Source organism: Poeciliopsis prolifica, unplaced genomic scaffold (genome assembly GCF_027474105.1).
Source record: "Poeciliopsis prolifica strain line A6 unplaced genomic scaffold, Auburn_PproV2 SCAFFOLD020, whole genome shotgun sequence".
In the NCBI taxonomy this organism is placed as follows: Eukaryota; Metazoa; Chordata; class Actinopteri; order Cyprinodontiformes; family Poeciliidae; genus Poeciliopsis; species Poeciliopsis prolifica.
Window position 1 is genome coordinate 47,431 of NW_026562395.1, and position 18,718 is coordinate 66,148.

General features: G+C 38.9%; 1 protein-coding gene across 1 annotated transcript; it reads right to left on the reverse strand.

Annotated features, from left to right (window-relative positions):
* Nucleotides 1-13: 13 nt before the first annotated feature.
* On the reverse strand, nucleotides 14-18,499 carry LOC129368935 (ensconsin-like). The gene is given in 22 exon segments (XM_055044112.1): nucleotides 14-1,389; nucleotides 1,835-2,019; nucleotides 2,117-2,234; nucleotides 2,326-2,350; nucleotides 2,433-2,483; nucleotides 2,567-2,671; nucleotides 3,067-3,235; nucleotides 3,322-3,472; nucleotides 3,545-3,574; nucleotides 3,577-3,782; nucleotides 3,939-4,078; nucleotides 4,479-4,651; nucleotides 6,087-6,206; nucleotides 8,203-8,220; nucleotides 8,223-8,297; nucleotides 8,759-8,869; nucleotides 9,185-9,286; nucleotides 9,554-9,671; nucleotides 10,481-10,644; nucleotides 11,106-11,183; nucleotides 11,316-11,462; nucleotides 18,337-18,499. Coding segments are annotated over 22 exon segments (2,460 nt in total). The 3' UTR covers nucleotides 14-1,378.
* Nucleotides 18,500-18,718: the final 219 nt, after the last annotated feature.

Below are 18,718 nucleotides of genomic sequence, written 5' to 3' on the forward strand. Positions count from 1 at the left end.
AAGAAAGTCTGTCCAAGGTAACCAGAGTGAATATTTAATCGGTTCCAAAATGTTTAATTTTCCAACAAATAGAGATGTAATAATTTTACACTTCAGTAATACAATGGTTCAAAAATTTCTTCCCATCCACGGTCCTTAAAGGATTTGTTTGCTTTCAAATTTTTATGGTCTTTCAGAAAATTTCCACTTGCTGATATTTACAAACGTATAGTCACAACTAGCTGAGTGAAAAATGTATGAGAAGCTGCTAACAGTGGGGTCAGAGCATTTAATCTGGCTTCAGATGTTTGCATCAAAAGGAAGACATGGGAGAGTTTGGCTGCAAATGCCAGAACTCAGGAATGCAGATTCACCTTCAACTCAGAGTAGAAACAATGTCGCCCTACGCAGCAAGGCAACCAACTTCACACTTAGCAGCATCAATTCACAAAATTATTCATTTGTTTGATCAGCTGTAAATTATTTCAAGTCATTTTTAGCTGTCTTAGGCCAAACAAAATTCAGCTTCTAACAGCCCAGAAAAAGAAAAAGTAAAACTCTTCCAGTACTCTGGGGCAAGTTGTAGGATACAGCTTTGACTGAGTTTTAACTATAAAAAATGGCTTCAACCCAAAGTAAATTTCTGGAGAAAAAAAAGGACGCAGGCAACTAGAAGAATCACATTATATCTGTACAGCAATTAAATGAAGCTAAACAGAAATTAGAAGTTTATGCCCCATTTCTCTGTTGCCTAAATAAAACAATCTTCTTTTAATAATTACTTAAAACTAAAGTTTGTAATACTCAATCATCCTGGCTCTGTCGATAGAATACATTGCATTATGTGACATTTCCAGATAGTCTCTATAAAACTTAGTTCCATCACGCCATCACTTTTGTACCAATTCAACCAAAACTGCTGAAGCTACACGAAAACTGCATCAGAGCCTTATTTTTCTTTCACATTGCAGACGCTGAAAATTAGGTTAAAGAACATCTTCAACGAAAATGCTTCAAGTATCATGGTTGGAGACTGAAAAGGTTTTCACTCAATCTCAGGAGTTGAAGTTGTATTGTGATTTTGGGGCGTTAGAGAACTGTTCGGGAACAAGAAGATATGACCAACTGTCACGGAGAAAATTAGCTCTTTGCCTGAGTTTCCTAAAGGAAAAGACACTTCTCTTGGAAAGGATGTCTTTTTTTTTTTTTTGGAGTTCTTTGGAGACACTGGTTTTGGGACATGGCAATGGCGTTTTTGTCCACAGGAGAAAGAGAGTATAAATACGGTGTTGCTAATCTCTCCTTTGGTTCAGTCTTCATAGCTCCATGATTCTCTGCCTCCTTCCGAGCGCTTCTCCTGTCTTCGTGGCTGTGGAGTCCAAAGCGTTCCAAAGCGGCGTCAGGCTACATCTGAATTTCAAAAAAGAAAAGGCAAAGGAATAAGAGCAAATAAATAAATGCAGTATAACTCACTAACCTAAAAATATGAAAGAATAAAGTAAATCTTTTTCTGAAAGAACAAGTGTTTCCTATACACACACATCTACAATCAAACAGTCCTGTACAATACATTTCCAGTCCAATTTTGTCATCTGTTTTCACATATGTTATCTTGAATATTAATAGTTTTACACACTTTGTACCAGACAACATAATCTAATACCATTTACAGTTATATTGGATGAATGCAACATTTGTGTAGGAAAAATATGTAAATACTGATGTAATTTTTGTCAAACGTGTCTGCTAGAAATTATTCACAAGCACCAACATCCGTATATTTCTATTGTAAGGTTGAGTGTACACGTTACATGACACATGTCCAACTGAAGGTGGTATAATAAGTCGTATTGACCTGGTCCCTGATGGGCTGATATATCTTCAACTGCACTCAGAGGCTTTAGAAGACCGTTCTCCATGAAGGCTACGACAGAAACCTTACTCTCCTCTTCCTCCGTCTCCTGCTGCTCCTCTCCTTCGGGAGGAGACAACCTGGAATGTGAAGGCAGCGAGATCACCTCTTCGAACTCCCCGTTCTCCCTGTCAAAACAAGAGTGGAAGTAAAAAAAACCCAACAAATTTTAAATGTTGCCATCAGCGCTGTAATAAACAGGATAGAAGTGAAGCGGTACGCTACCGCTGGTCAGGGCGGCTCAGAGGAGTGGTGCTGGGTTGTGGGCTGAGGTCAGGTTGGTGACCGTTGCTGTTTGTCTGAGGCACGGTGGCTGCAGGTGCTGCAGGAGAACCAGAGCTCACTGATGGAACAAGAACAGTAGCTATCAGTAGCATCCTTCAGTCGAACAACAGAGGAGAGGTATTTTTGGGAGGAGAGGTGTTTCCTGTTACCTGCGCTGTTTCCGGTCCTGACTTTCTGAAGATGAGGGAAATGACAATAAACATTTTGAAAGGTGTCTTAGGTGCGTTTTCGCTTTTTAACCAATATGTGCTTTTACCTTATCTGATGTGTCTGAGCGTCTGGTTCTCTTCATGATCTCCTCAAGACGCTGCAGGAAGTAAAGGAGATAATTTAATTCAAAAACATAGGTGATTTTTGGATGGACTATTTATTAGTGTTTGAAGACATCACCTTTTTTCTCTCCAATCGTTCTGCTTCTTCCTTCTGAAAGTGCTTCTCCCTCTCCTGCCTCAGTCGCTCTGCCTCCTCCCTCAATCGAGACTCCTCCTCCTCTTTCTGATCCAATCACAGAGACAAGCATTGAGACAGAGCTCAGCTAAATTCAGCACCAACAGGCAAATCTCACTGAACCAGAATAATAATAGAAAATCATGCAATAAGAACATTAATGGAAAATACTCAGATGATAATATTATTGAAGATTAAAGCTGTTCTCTCCTCACTTGTGTCTTTTTTTATTTTTTCTTGCAATTGTGACATTTAATGTTTTAGGAAAAATGATGGTTTTCCAATTACTATGTTGGTCATGACATAACATTTCTGTGTAAAATATATTCTTAATTGACCATAAGTAATATATACTTTTTGATAAACTAAATGTTGTGTTTTCACACAAGTACTGATAATCATGGAACCAAAACAAAAAAGAAAAGATTGCTGTGTCCTTTGACCTGTTTCTGAAGTCTCTCTGCTTCTTCTCTCTCCCTCTGAAGTCTCTCTTCCTCAGCCTTTCTCTCCTCCTCCTCATGCCTTCTCCTCTCCTCTGCCAGACGCTGGGCCTCCTCTTCTCTCTTTGCTCGCTCTTCCGCTTTACGACGAGCCATCTCCTCCTTTGCTAATCTGAGCGGAGAGAAACAAATTACATCAACGCAAGTCAACCTGCAGCATCTGTGACACCAACAGATGTCCTCAAAGGGCCTCCGTACCTCGCCTGCTCCTCTTGTTGCCTCCGTTCCTCCTCCTCTCTCTCCCTCTGCTCCCGGGCCAGTCGCCGTTTTTCGGCTAGGATCCGACTGGCCTCCTCTGGATCTGTGGTACCAGCTGACGGTTTCTGAGTTGGAGGACTGCTTATAGTCTCTAGAAAACATCATAAAAGAATTGTTGAAACAAATACATCCTTCCAGCATGATTTACTTCTTTATGACTGACCGTTGACTTCAGCTGGTGCCTCACTCGGGGATTGTTCTCTCCCAGTGGCTGAGGTCTGGGTTGGGGAGGACTGAAAATCTTCGCTTCTTCCTCTTCTTCCTTTGGAGCTGCTGTTGGCGTTGAGGGTTGAGAGTGCTCAGGTGTGATCCTGACAGGACGAAGGTTTCCGGGATCATCTGAAACTGGAGATTTAAGTAGCTTGGGAGTTGGGGGACGTCCCAGTGTCTTTTGTGGAGGTCTGTGAGCAAACGAGAATAAAAATGATATTAGAAGCTAAGGTCAAAATAAGAAATTTATTCAAGCTTTATTGAATAAAGTTATTTTGCTCAATAAATTTTGTTATTTATTATTCAAGCTTCATATTTGTTTTGGAGAGAACAATAGATTCATCTACCTGCCAGCAGAGGGTGGTGTTGCTTTGTTGGACTTTTTGCCTGAAGAAATGGTGGACTTATTGGGAGGTAACGTCAGAACAGGAGCCAATGGAAGGGACAGGTTGCTCCAAGACTTCCTGATGCCGTCACGCTCCTTATGCTTATACAAATTTTTAAAGATGCAATGATAAAAAATATTAACATACACTTCTTTGTTTGCTTCATGTTCCCTCTGTATCTAAGCAAATTGGTACAATACCATGATAAAGTAATTACGTCTTACACAGCATGAAATAAAAAGTTTGGGGTCGTTACATACCAAATGAAAACTAACACAAAAACAAAGTAGACAATCATTGTGAGGCAGAAGGAAATGACACATGGTTTTCAAGTTTTACACAAATATAAAATTGAGGTCTGTGACATAGATATTTATCCAACCTCCTAACTCTCATACCCACAAATAAAATGAATCTATCCATCTAAATGGAGAGGTGAGAAAAGGAAGAAATCTGTGTCTGTTTGGAAAACATTTGTGCTAGGAAATATTCCTTCCATACCTGCATAGTTCCTGTGGTCCTCCTACGAGCGGTGGAGGAGGCCGGCAACGTTTTCTCTCTGCTCAGGTTCCTGTCCTGGCTGCGACAGTGAGGGAGCACTTGGGCCTGCAGGGTCTTGAATGACATGGCGCCCATGGGGTGGCAGGAAACTGAGCGAGGACACACAGGCATGGCTACAGTGATGATGCACAAGGTGGAAGGGGAGGTTTGGAGTGTTTTGGAGGTATGATTCGGAACAGTGTGGGAATTTGTGGGACACCAGGAAAGATTTGGCGAAAAGGCACATAAAAATAAAGTTCAGAAGTAAAGGTGAACATGTAAAGGAAGTTAGGTGAATGGTATGAATAAAGCCATGCATTTAGGGAGGTCAAACATAGGGTAAAAGGAATGAAAAGGTGATGTTTGGTAGTAAGGAAGCAGAAGAGAAAGAAGCTGTTAGTGCTACAGATTAGTAGAAGCACAACATGTATACAGACATCACCTAACACAAGAAACACCCCAAAGAGGGAAACATATTTAGTTTATTATTCAATCAGGACAAGCTAGGCAGTATTACACATTACACACAACACAAAACTTAGAACCTATGCACAAACTACAACATGAAGAAAAAGCTAAAGTGCACATTTACACATTGTGTCTAATTTCAGGCCAAAGAGCAACGTGAAAAATAGACAGAAAGAACTTTGTTTAAGTCTGCAGGTGAACATAGGTGAACACTTTATCCCATCACTTCCCAACATATTTTCCTTAGTATCTCCTTTCTAACAAAACAAGGAACTTTACCAAATGCATATTTAGAACCCAGAGCACATAGTAGTTATATGCGCACTCTTATGAATGCACCTTTCTAATTGATCTCGCTACTGGATATATTGGATATATTTTCTGGTAAACAACCAACATCCATGGTGACTGCTTGGTGGCCAATGCACAATCCTTTTAGAGCTTGTTCTGTTCTGAAATGCAAGGCTTCTGAGAAAACTACCCACATATGAAGTCCGATAGTCTGTTGAGTCAAGTCACTATTGTCAAGCTCTTTGGTGAACCCAGGTTTAGAATCACGGTCTGCAAACTTTGATGGAGCTTCATTTTATTTTATAACTCTATGAAATTTGTAGTTTTCAACATGAAAAAAGAACACATTAAAAATAGCATACAATTATTGTAAAACTACAATGCAAAGTTGTACAAAGTTCACACAGTAACTTTGCAAACGTTTTGCTATGGAGACGGGAGGAGCAGCCAACGCGGTCAATGGGTAAATACTTCCTAACCAGCTTAGACACCAGGATCTTGCGGTCTGCTTCAGTGCATGTGTTTGTTTACGTGTGTGTGTGTTTGTTTACGTGTGGGTGTGTGTGCGTGTGTGGTGACCAACAGTGAGCTTCGGGTGCCTGATACAGGCTGGTAAAGGCAGTTTGGGACAGTGTAATGCTTTAAGTCCACTCAAATCTTATTAACAATGAAAGCCCTCGAGGTCAAGAGACTCTGTTGAAATATTATCACTTATTTCTACTGTACAGGTGAATGCAAAAAGTCTTTCATCAAATTTAGGATAACCAAACGCCCCAGAGTGAAAGAACCATGGACTGGACTGTGTGTTACCTGACTGTTCTCCAGACAAGCTCATGGCACTACGACTCCGGGCCAGGTATGAGTGCGTTGGCTGCTGTAGACGGTTCACCATGCTGCTCTCCCATGGCGTCAGCGGGAGCCGGCGGAGTCCTGAATACAGACGCATGTAACACCTGAGCTTTGATAACAGCTAAAACTATTATCTACCCACTTATCAGCCCAAGCAGTCAAAGCAGATTATAAACCATTCGCAGGCCCAGCACATCTTCCCTTTACTTATCCAAAGTGAAAGGTGAACAGAAGTCAAGTTTAAACCATGGACACCCCATTGCATGCATTAAACTGGTAATTATCAGAGGAAGCAACTCCTTGAAGTGAACAGCACACAAAAGCAAGATGAGGGCAGGGGAGAGATAACAGAAGGCTGCAGCATAAAATATCATAATGCAACATCGAATTACAAAACCAGACTTCCCAGGATTTTATACAAGCAGTTTAAATATCTGATCATAACTCCTCAATTGCTCACTGGGAACACATGTATAAATGATGTCCATGATAATCCTTTTATCCACTTTAACATCAGGCAAAACATGCAGTGTGGCAGGGCTGGCTTGGACCTTATTCAATGCTCTGGAAAAGTACTTTCACCCCAGAGTCCTTTTGGTTTTCATTGTTTTGGCACACTTCAATAGATCAAGCACATTTCAACGTCAGACAAAGATAACCTGAGTATAGGGAAAATTCAGTTTTTAGAACATGATTCCATTTATTAAGGAAAAAATAAAACAAATGTGTACTTAGTGTGAACACCTGAATAGAACTTAAATTTTCGGGAAAAAAAGTCTGTACAAACCAATCTGTCCCTATGTGAAAAAGAAATTGACTGCTATAATGGCTCTGCCCACCTTGGAGGCAAAAATTGAGTGTTGGTAATAAATTTTGAACCACTGTTTGCAGAGTTGTAAGAACTTGTTTAACATCTTGCCGCAGTATCTCAACAGGATTAAATCTGAAGTGTATCTAAGCCACTTCAAAATCTTAACACTGGACTTGCTGATATGAAAAATAGGCTTTGGATTATTTTTCCAAAAAGGTCTTTGGGAAGTTAGTTACTTTGAGTTATTTGGCCATAATTGGTTTTCACCTTCTCCAAAGATTCTATTTTTGCCTAATTTCTTTCGTCTTGGCAAGTCATGGTCATTTTCTCAAACTGAAGAAAGATGGGCTAGCAAATTTTTAAATTTCTTTTATGATCTCAAAGATAAACCAATGATGTGCTCTAGGAACAATTTTGGACGTCTGGCCACCTCTTGGCTTTTACTATTATTCCCTTTTTAGACTGATAGATATAAAGGTGCATCAATCTTTACATTTATTTAGAATGAGGCACAACATGTCACTTGCATTTTATTGACCAGTTGTATATTTAAGTAATTTTTTGACTCTATATGTCAGGCAGGCTGGTTTTGCTAACTTTTGTCCTTAATAAATGAATTACCACATAAAAAATGCTTTCTACATTTGCTCAGTTTATCTTTGATTGATATAAAAATTTTTAGTTCTATAAAATATGCAAAAATGAAGTAATGTAATGGGGTAAATACTTTTCTTAAGTATGCAGGTAAAAGATAATAAGCTGAAAACTGAAGGAATGAATGCTCAATGCATAGTATTGTTAAACAATTTATAGTACATACATAATTTTTAAATATGGCCATTTATTGTTTTCTTTTTTTTTGGTATAGCAACTGAGGTATTGATGAAGGTTTTAAATGGAAATAGCAGGCGGAATTAACATAATAATATAAAATATGGCATTTTTTTAGCCATGATGCATATACAGCATTCCCATAAAAAAACACACATAAAAAAAGGATTATCCTACAGAGGATTATAGAAAGGGGTTACATTGGAGCCCAAATCTAGTGATTAAATACTCCAGTGTAAGCATGTGCTCATTCACAATACAGTGAACTGTAGTGAGTTGTAATTTAAGCGTAATCTGCAATCAGATTGCAGACATCCATCGGTTAAATTTAAAAGAACTATCTTTTTTTTTTACTTTCATTCGCAGTTTTCAGCCCATGATCTTATCTGCTCTATGCATTATAACACAAGCAGTCAAAAGTGCCCTTAGTGAAACCTGTGTTTTTGTGTGCATGGTCTTCCCCTGATGTAGGCGGGGTTTGGACTGAGCTTTGCTTATTACAGGGGTGGAAGCTGTTCTCATCTGTAAGCCTGTCAGTAACATATAAACATCAAAGGAAACATGATGTTTGAAACTTTGCACAAGAAAAAAATACTTCAAAAACAATAAACAGTTTAAGAAACACCACTGAGAGTTCGACAATATGATCAATATTCCCCAACCTGTTCAAAAAGTATGTTACTGTAAACAACGTATAACTGGGAAAACAAATACATTTTTACATGTTTTGGTCTTTCATCCATACAAAGCTCCACCATATATCACTAAAAAAATAACTCAATAAATTCCAATTCCCATCATAATTTCTGTACACTAACAGCAAGCCAAATATTCTATTAACTTTCACAACAAAGATTTAGCACAATCCAACTCTCAGCTAAAAGTCATATGGAACATCCCAACAACAACAAGTGTGAAAGCATTTAAATAATAAATAAAAAGGAAACAAAGATATAAGGAGGTGACATATGCATGTCATAATTTTCATTACCTCTGTCTGGTGAGTGCAGCAGTGTGGCAGACGAGGAGGAGAGGCGCTTGGTAATGATGTTATCTGTGTGTTTGGATAAATTCACGGTGGACACCGACCTTCTGTCAGCATCTAGAATCAAAATGAGAACAATTAATTAATGATAGCAACCAAAAGGAATTGAGACTTGACCCAGCAGGCTTTACGTTTCTATACATTTATGAATTAAGGTTAGAACTGGAAAACTACCAACTCCTAAAAAATAAATGAATTAGTGCTAAATGGAAATATTGTGTCTTTGCGATACGACTTTGGGTAACGTGGTGCACTGCTAACCAAATACTAACGATGTCGCCCACATTGGTTTACATGTGTACTAATGAACACATGTAGTATACTAGTGCTCTAAAACTAGCCAGCTAACTGACACAGAGCTATAATATTCACAGTGGGACGTCAATCCGTATCTGCGGTAGAAACTGAAAGCACTTTGCATGTGCTCCAGTCCAGCAAGGTCGAGTGGACAGAGGAAAGCAGACTCCACAAAACCTGAACCAAGAAAGAGCAAAGACGAGATATAGAGCAGGAAATGAGTCAGAGAGAAGTTGAACATGAGAATGAAAGAGAGAAAGACAGGGAAGGTGGAGAAGGGTGTGAGTAAGCAGTAACAACAGAAGGCAGCGAACCTGAAAAGTGCAAAAATAAACATAATAGAACAATTCTGACAAGCTGAGGCGGCTGGAAAAATGTGTGATTTCTGTGGCAGACTTGATGTGTTTGTACAGGGCCTTTGCGGGTATGATTGTGCTTCAGTACCAGTTGGTATGCTTGGAGTGTTGGTGTGCAGTGCTCCTCCCCAGGACCAGCGGTTTTGCTTTGGCCTGGTTTTCTGGCTCCGCTCCAGCGTGCGGCGTATCACTGCCTCATGACGCACCTTCAGTCAGAACAACAAAGAGAAAATCCTCAATGTGGCAACTTCTTAGGCTTTGAACAAGCACAATATAATCTCTTCAGTCTCTGTGGTAGTGAAGAAAGTGTTTTTTTACACTAGTTTTATGGCTGCATGAGATATACCAAATAAATTAGGAGGCAAATCGTCTAAATAACACTTGTATCTCAGACAAATAGAAATGGGAGATGCAATGCAAAAGGAGCAATGCAAAAAATAAGGAAAAAGTACCTCAAAGTTATCACTTCAATTAGAGATGAAATTTAGTGTAATTTAACCAGGGTGAGTATGAGTCATAAAAGCCTCAGTATAAAATGCTACAGTTTAAATTTCAGCATCAACATGTATGTGGAGCATTGTTGAAACATAAAAAAACTTGAAACCCAGTCTGTACAGTTGAAATCAGAAGATTAAATACACCAAATAAAAAGGTACGAACATATTCTTTCTCATACTTGTCTTGTTTTAGGTCAGTTAGAATAACCAAAATTATTTATATTTGCTAAATTCCAGAAAACTTATCCAGGACAACTTTCAGAGATTTTCTTTCTAACCGTATCTGATTTCCTCACTATAATCCTACAAGGTCAAGCAAGTGTACACAATTAATGGATGAAAGTATATCATTTGTTGAACTTATTTTATCCAAACAGATCAGATTTGATGTCAAAAAATATTTATGACATTGCAGTTTTTTATAACTTATGAGGCCTCCATAATGGTTGTCACTCTTATTTCTTTTCTTACTCTCAGATGAGGCTTGTCAAGCATACAAAAACCAAACAGATGTGTACCCGGTCCTCCTCTTGCTTTTGCCTTCGCTTCTCCTCCACAGCGGCCCTTCTTTTCTCCTCTTTTATCCGCTGCTCTTCCAGTTTTTTCTTCCTCTCCTCCAACTGTTTCTCATAGTGCTGCCTCGCTCTCTCCTCGCGCGCCTGCCACTGGGCTTCCTTGGCAGCTGCATGCACGTACGCACAGACAAGATGGAATTTGACTTGCATAATTAAATTCACACACATACATGCACATATCAACAAGGAGAAGGGTAAACTGCACTTCCTGTGAGAATGCTGTAACTTCCAGCACAAAGTAAATCCTTATATGAAGCCAGATCTTTGACTTATGTAAAACATGTCCAGCATGTGTAACAAACAGCTTTTGACTTTTCAGCCTTAATAAGACCTGCCTGATGGACTGCCGTATTATGTAAGGTAGAATCCATGGCAACTGGGTGCCTAGGTTCACCTGGATTTTATGTAATATCCAGGGAAACCGGCACTTCACAGCTGCCAACCAAGTTCAGCCACAAAATGTCAGGAGAGAATAAAGAAGAACAGCCACAGATTCACTTTAAGGTGCCTTAAGACATAAATTTCCTTCTGAATGTCTTTCAAACACATGAAGATAAAGAGTGCTCACCGTTCTGTTTTTCCTGCTCCTCCCTGCGCTCACGGGCCAGCCTCTGTCTCTCATCAATCTTGTTAAAGAGCAACGAGTCTGCAGAACAGTTTAGTAGTACTATTAGCAAGTCTTCCCTTTCGAAGGGTAAAACTGCCAAGAGAAATGAGCAGTTTTTTTTTTATTTGTTTTGTGTTTTTCAGTAAAATGAATTTATTCTAAATGAATTACCTGTTTTGGTAGCAGCATAATTACTTGTGTTTTTGCTGGTGGTCCGATTAGGAATGGGAGGGGGTATAGGTGTCCCAGCGGGGGAGTAGGTCTGCCCAGAGGCTGAAGATCCTCGACCATCCTCAGACCTATACTGGGAGTAAGATGCTGAGAAGAAAAACAGATTGGCATCAAACACTGAGCAAAGAGACAGAGATGGAAAACAAACAAACAAAAAAACTAGGACCATAAAAACAAGTGGAGATTAATTGGTCCAACATGGAAAAATTAAAAATCATCCACAGGCATAAAAGTTTTATGTCGTATTGACACGTCAGAATTCAAAGCTCATTTCAGTGATTTTACTGTCATGGTAATGGACTTGTCCAAATGTAATTGCTTAACTAATCACTAATAGGAATGATTGATAATCTTTAGTCAGATTTCATGAGTTGTGAATTATTATAGTACAACGGTAGAGACTTGTATGTCATAATCCTGAATACCAAGATCAAAATCTCGATAAAATGTCTCTCTTAAACAGAGATGTACTTAGTTTTTCCTGGACAATTTCAAATTTTCACAAAGGTCTGATCTACCAATTCCAATTGTTAATGTATATCACAGAATGAAAAAAATAATGCATCATGAGGTATGCATACTTTTGAAAGCTTTTGAAAAATAAAAAGAGGAAAGGTCCTGCATTCAAATTCCCACTTGGGGTATTTCTGCATGGAGTTTACATGAAAGCATGAAAACTCCATGCATGATGTATTCTAATACACCTAAGCCATACGGTAGCTGCTTTATAGTCCAAAGGTCCAAACAAAAGAGAGGTGTGTTTATGTCTGGAACATGCTTGCAGCAATAATCTAAGATTTGTAAAAACAAGCACATCTTATGAACTGTGTGAATAAAAGCAGACTAAAAGTGTGCCTGTGGTTTCTGTTACATGGTTGCGGTCTCCTGACAGAAAAAACAAAACAAAACATTATTCAATATTCATGTTTTTTGTTATAACCAGTGTTCACTCCTCATAGAGCTGAGCTATTGATTGTTGGTTCTATTGGCTCCTGGGTGACTTAGCTCTTAATTTTAGCCATTTGGACACAAAGCTTTATTTAAAATGTGCTAAAACACATTATAAATAAAAGCATTAAAACAACCCTTTGAGTTGTAACATTAGTGCCATTAGTAAATTAAGAAGACAAAACAGAGTTATGTAAAAATATAACTTGAATAATAAAACTGAAATTTGTGTGGAAGAGGCAAATGTCACAATTCATTCAATTCCTCCAAGCCCAACTAAAATAATACACTTCAACACTCATGTGGGCTTCCTATCTTTTCAGCAACGCCACAGCTTGTCTAGTAATTACCCACAAGAGGAGCAAAGTACAAATTTTATATCTGCTTTCACCAGTGTCTAAAGTTAGACAAAGAGTCTATTTAAAAATCCTGATTCTCAATTTCTTGTGTACTTTCAAGCATCTGATGTCGCTGACTCCACCCAGAAAGGCTCGGCAGGGTGGAGTCAACCCTGCTGACTCCACCCAGGATTGGAGTTTTACACGAATTTACAAAAGAGTCGAGAAAAGACATCAGTCATAGTTGACTGAGTATTGTATGTTACCATGTATGGGGCAGCTGCAGAGGTGTGTACACAAGCATTCACAGGTCTGCATTGCCTCAGGTACATGTGGTCATAGCGACTATTATTACAACAAGAAAGGCAGCACCAGGACTTTGTTCGTACCTGAAAATCACTTTCCTCAAATAAAAGATCGGTTCAGAAAGGAAAGGATCATTTCCCGCAGCTCAATATTTAACTTGATATTTGTCTAGAAGCCCCTCATTATGAGCTTGGCATGATCTAAAAAAAATGTGCAAGAGAATATATATTTGCTTTTCTGAGGTCATCAAGAACATCAAGAAGGGGGTGGGGGCAGTACTCCACCACAACTGGCAATTTGTTTTGATTCCGGAAGCTTTGAATAAACCTCGTTCAATGTCCCATTCAAATCTGTTCCCTCATAGCCAACTTTCCCCGGCTCTTTATTCCCTCAACTTATCCAGGAAAGGTCAAAATCAGATAAGATAAAACCTGTTGATCTCATTTTAGAGTCTGTCCAAAAAGGCCTTCTCCTAGTGAGAAATTTGTGAAATGTATATCTAGAGAGTTAAGAGAAATCCTTACATGTCCAAAAACCTGTCTGTTAAGTAGAGTAACTTAAGAGAGGGAAAAACATTAGTCTTGTCTGAACTAACTGATTGGGTCCTTTCTTATTGACAATGTCTAGTTTCCTTTGAGGTTTGAGCTACCTATTCTGATCCTAAAACATCAAACGGAAATTTATGCTACAGGTTTTTTTGATAGATGTCATAATTTTGAATCTGCGTTATCTTAAACGATCCATCAAAGCATATATTGGTAAGATGTATAGTAGTTGATTTTTATTGTGTGCCCTTAAAGGGAAACAGTTCTGGCCTCTGACCACCTGATTGGTGCATCCTTACTTTAACCTTCTCCTGAATAGATGTGAGGAATAGCCACTTTATTCTTGGCCAGCAGAATTCAAATATAATTCAACACACTAGACTGCAGTATGAAAGAGCTGAGTGTTGTCATTGTTAAAGTCCACAATTACTTATCATAATAGTTAGGCTACTTCCCTTAGCTTTGCAGTAAACCAAGACAAGCAGCTTCCTCTGTTTTCATGCATCATATACTGTGCTAATTTTTGTTCGTTTGTACACATTCTTCGCTAGGCCCCTAAACCTAGAAGGGTGGCAGTGTTTACGAGATGAAAAGTAGCAGCATGTTTTTCAGACTGGATTTTGAATAGTGTTACGTATTAAGGTTAGAAATCAAAGCTCTGAAATTATATTTGCCAAGGGTCAGCTTTGAAGACAAAAAGCAAGTTGAGAGTGTCTCAAAGTGATTGGAAAACACTATCACCAAATACAGTGGAGTTTGTGCGAATGGATTCACCAAGAAGTGAAAGCTTAAATAAACTGTATTTGGAGTGCAGCATTCAGAACAGGAGGTGCTTTATGCCCCTCTCAGCTGTTGTTAAAACAAATGGACAAAGCTAAGTTCGGAAGCTGTGTGCATCATCCAAAAAAGCTACGCAGAGGTAATCAAATATATGTGAACAAGCACTTGCTTAAAACATGAGACTATATTGAGCTAAATACATATTTAATGAGTTACAAATCCTACTAACTCAGTGTAGGATTTTTATGCGACATCCTACTCCTCCCATTAATTCAACTATTATGCACCAACACCACATATTTTAGCCAGTTGAAATAATCTGCTGCTCCAAATGTTAATTTTGTTACCAACTGGTTAAAGTTCTTAAACTGATTATTGAACAGAAAGAAAAAAAGAGGAGATACAGAAACAATCATACAGTCTCCACGATGTATTCCTGAGAAAATTTTACACTTTTACATACTTAAGTTCTTAATACAATTTTTATATAAAAATTGTAAATTGTAAATTTGCAGTAAATTAAGTGAATTTACTGCAAAATTAAGCTTTAAACACAAAGTCTGCAAAAAAAGATCAGATGGACAAATCAATGGCCATTTCAGACAGAGAGACAGAAACTAGAGTGTAGAAATAAATTTTTTCTGTACTTTTATTTTTCCACATGTTTTATACATGGAAAACATATGGAATGACAATACTATTATTATTGCAACATTGAGCAATATCATTTTTGAATTTATCCCCATAAGTTGAAGCAATATTATCCATTAAAATGAAACACTTAAACATCAATCCAAACATTGCCTTAAATTTCTGCTTCAAACTTGAACGTTCACCTGAAATTTATGAAATCCATGTAGTAAAAACCCAATAACCAAAAGCGCTTGAGTATTTGATGCCAGACTAGCTGGCAAGAGAGAGCCATTATCTCTGCAACCTGACCTTGGATAACCAAAAACCAAGTGATGGATACCTTATAACAAATAAGTGATTAATAATAATAACAATAATAACATCAAACTGTTGGTACAAATAGCATATTTTAAAAACAATCAGTCACAATAAGCTCTCCACTGATCTGCTATACTTTCAGCATAGCCGTGTCCTTTCTGAGGATCACGCAAGCATCTGTTTCAGAGATCACTGAGTCAACAAACCTCAGATAGCCCAAAGTGTATTTGCTTGCTTGTTTAACACCATTCGCAAATACATTAAACCTGCTATACAGTGTAATTGGACCTTCTCCCAGTAGAGACGTCCTGTAACCAGGTCCACTTGTCAATGCTGCTCTGAGGCTTTCAACATTTTTCTTTTTTTAAAACATTCAACTATCTGAGTTAAGTAGTGAACTACATTACAAAGCATCAAAAGGGATGGCTTCTCAGAAACTGGATGATTGTGGTTTGTATTTAAACTGACAATTTAAGTGGTGAAAAGGATATTTTTGCTTTGCATCTCCAATTTTACTTTTATTTTCTCGTGAAAATTAACTGTATTTATCACCCTTCATATCTGTCTGTGGTTTCAGTGATGAAAATCAGTTGAAAATAATTAAAATTGCGCATGACTTTAGCCCGACAGCATTCATGTACATATAGAAGATTTGTTAATTTCATGAAGAGTTCAATTTTTGGAGACACAAGATTTTTTTCACAGAATATAGTACAAAAATCTCCAGATGGTAATGAGATTTTGGAGAGCTAAAAGCAGAATGCCCAGTGAAAGATACGGTCAAAGTGCCTACTTTAACTTCTTACCATAATAAAACCCAATCTTATGCCCTTTCATTCCTCTTTTCCACAGTTCCTATCGTCATCTATTGATTAATCAAAATACAATACAATTGTATTGAATACAGGTCCTCCAGTTGGTCAAAGCACAGGGTTTTACCTGAGTTGTTCATAATGTCAGATGTATTAATCCAAATGTGGGACCTCTGACCCTGCCTGGTCTGTCCACTTCGGTTAGATCAATCACAGGTTGGCAGCAAGGTTCCTACTTCCTGAAAACATTCTTCCCAGCAGAATCTGAGCTCAAATACAAAGTCCACAGTCCAGGTAGAAACCAAAAGGAAAACTCCTCCATTCCAGTTTTTCTACATTAGATTTAGAAAGCGAGCGAGGTCAGTCGGTGTCACCGCTGTTGACTCGCCAGTCCCCATCCTTTTGTCTGTGTGTGCATGTGTGTGTGTGTTTATGCGCTTTGTATGAATATGTGAGATATAAGTGAGAGTGTGACTGTTTAATCTGGCCCTCCCGCCTCCTACGCTCGTTGTCTGTCTGTCTGCACACCCTCCCCACCCCCAGTCTATCTGCATTCATCGGCAGTCAGATTAAATGGTCAGAGTTGGCGATTAATGCTCTGCCGTCCAGGCCAGTGGGTAACAGGCAGGCACAGTGTGCAGCTCCTTCCTTCCTTGCAGCCTGAGAGGATTAGCTGCTGCTAATGCTAAGCCAAACTGTAACCTCCAAACACCGGAGTGGCAAAGGGGGCAGGGTTGAGAGTATTCCTTTATAGCTCTGGAATGGGCATTCGGTTCTGGACGAAAGGTGCAACAACAGACGTTTTTATAATTTTGTGCTCCGAGCTGCATTGTCTTGCATACAAAGTTCAGCTGAAAAGTAAGAAGGCTCTCACAAACGAGGTCATTTTTGCATAAAATGACCTCGCTCATTTTATGCAAAAACAAAAATCAGACTGAAAGTTTGCCATCTTACGTTTGCCAGAGATTTCTCAAAGGCTACCTTATCATACTTTTGAATTGTCCACAAAGTTTGTGACTCAAGTTAAAGGTGATATTACTTCATCTGATAATTTTCTGTGAAAATACTTGCAAAGCAAGTTAAACAGTCAAAATACAATAAATCAAAACTTTCAGCAGTTCTTTCCATTTAAACATAGAGTATGTATTAAAAATAGTTTTAACTGTGTTTTTACAAATTTTCTGTCATGTTTCACCCTCAAACTACAGTGTATTTTATTGGGAAAACAAAGTCGGTAGTTGTAACAGGGAAAGACATCTGCTGAAACCTTTCCCCATTTTAGTTGCAAAATAGATCAGTTCAATCAAAGGATGGAGTCAGTGAAAAACAAGCAAAAGAACAGATTTTGCTGTACATTTTTAACCAAATGTAGGTCTGGGCACCTCAACACTCAAATTTGTTAAGATCTAAAATTTGCCATTGTTGCTCTGGCTATAGATTGAGACTCAGTCTGATGGAGTGACAGCACCAGTTGCAGTCTCTAACAGGTTTTTCTTCCAATGTTGATATGCATTTAGTTCAGTTCATCTTATAACTTGTGCTATTAAAAAAAGGCCTCCCTATGGAATAATTCTGCAACCACCATGTTTGACAGTGGTAATGTCATGTTCAGGGAGATGCATTAATTCTCGGCCACTACTATTGTCAGTTACGGTATTTTGTGACCGTAAACAGGTAAAAGCTGTAATTCCAGCCTCTTCCTAAAAGGTATCGCCCCAAAATACTTAACTTTTGAAGACCTCCCAATTTTAAGAGAATGTCCAGCACTGCACATTTCTTACTGCTGCGACTGCAGTCATATGTTGGGGGGTGTTGACAGACCTCTTTGCTTACAAACGCATTACCATCACATACACGGAGAAAGCACACTGCACCTCCGCTCTCATCTCTGCTGTCCTTGTCTTGACCTAATCTTGCAGGCTCAGCTCATTTTCTTTCTTGCACAAACAAAAGTGTCCATCATCACAGACCCTGTGCACCAATGGTGTCTGCAAAGGGCAGGCTAATCCAAACCCCATAAAGCAAAGTACAGCAAGATATTTTACTTTTGAGTATAAATATATGAGCCATACAGTAAAAAGAAAAAAAGAAGTGCGCAAATCTTTTGGTATGTCACATTTTCAGAGCATCTGCAGCTCTGACTCTCTGGAGAATGCTCAAAGTTTCCTCAATTCAATTATAAACTCTTTGTCCCAGATAATGCTCTTAATTTAGATACATTAATGCACACTCAAACTTGCACGGCCACATTGGACACCCATCAGTTGACTTTCCTTCATACCTCGTTTCTTTTTCCTGCCAGCCTCCCTCCGTCTCTGTACCTCCTCTTCCTCAGTGATGGTAAAGAGTGGTTGAATCGTCAGCCGGCTGCCTCTCTTCCTCAGCTTCCTCTTGTCTCTGGGTGATCCACTTCCTCCACCTCCTCTTGCTTCCCTATCCGGCATCGCCTGCCCTGTTGCAACCGTCGAGCCCCCAGGCTAACTCACCCGAGCCCTGCCCATCCCATCCCACCCAAAGGAGATAGGGAGCTGTTCCAGAGGACTTTGGAGGTCAGGGTCACCCCTAACAATGCTCTTCTTCAGAAAGATGTAGGTGTCTAACAGATAAATACCCACAACCATGTGAAACAAGCTACTTTAAATCTAAAAAGGTTTTCAGATGAT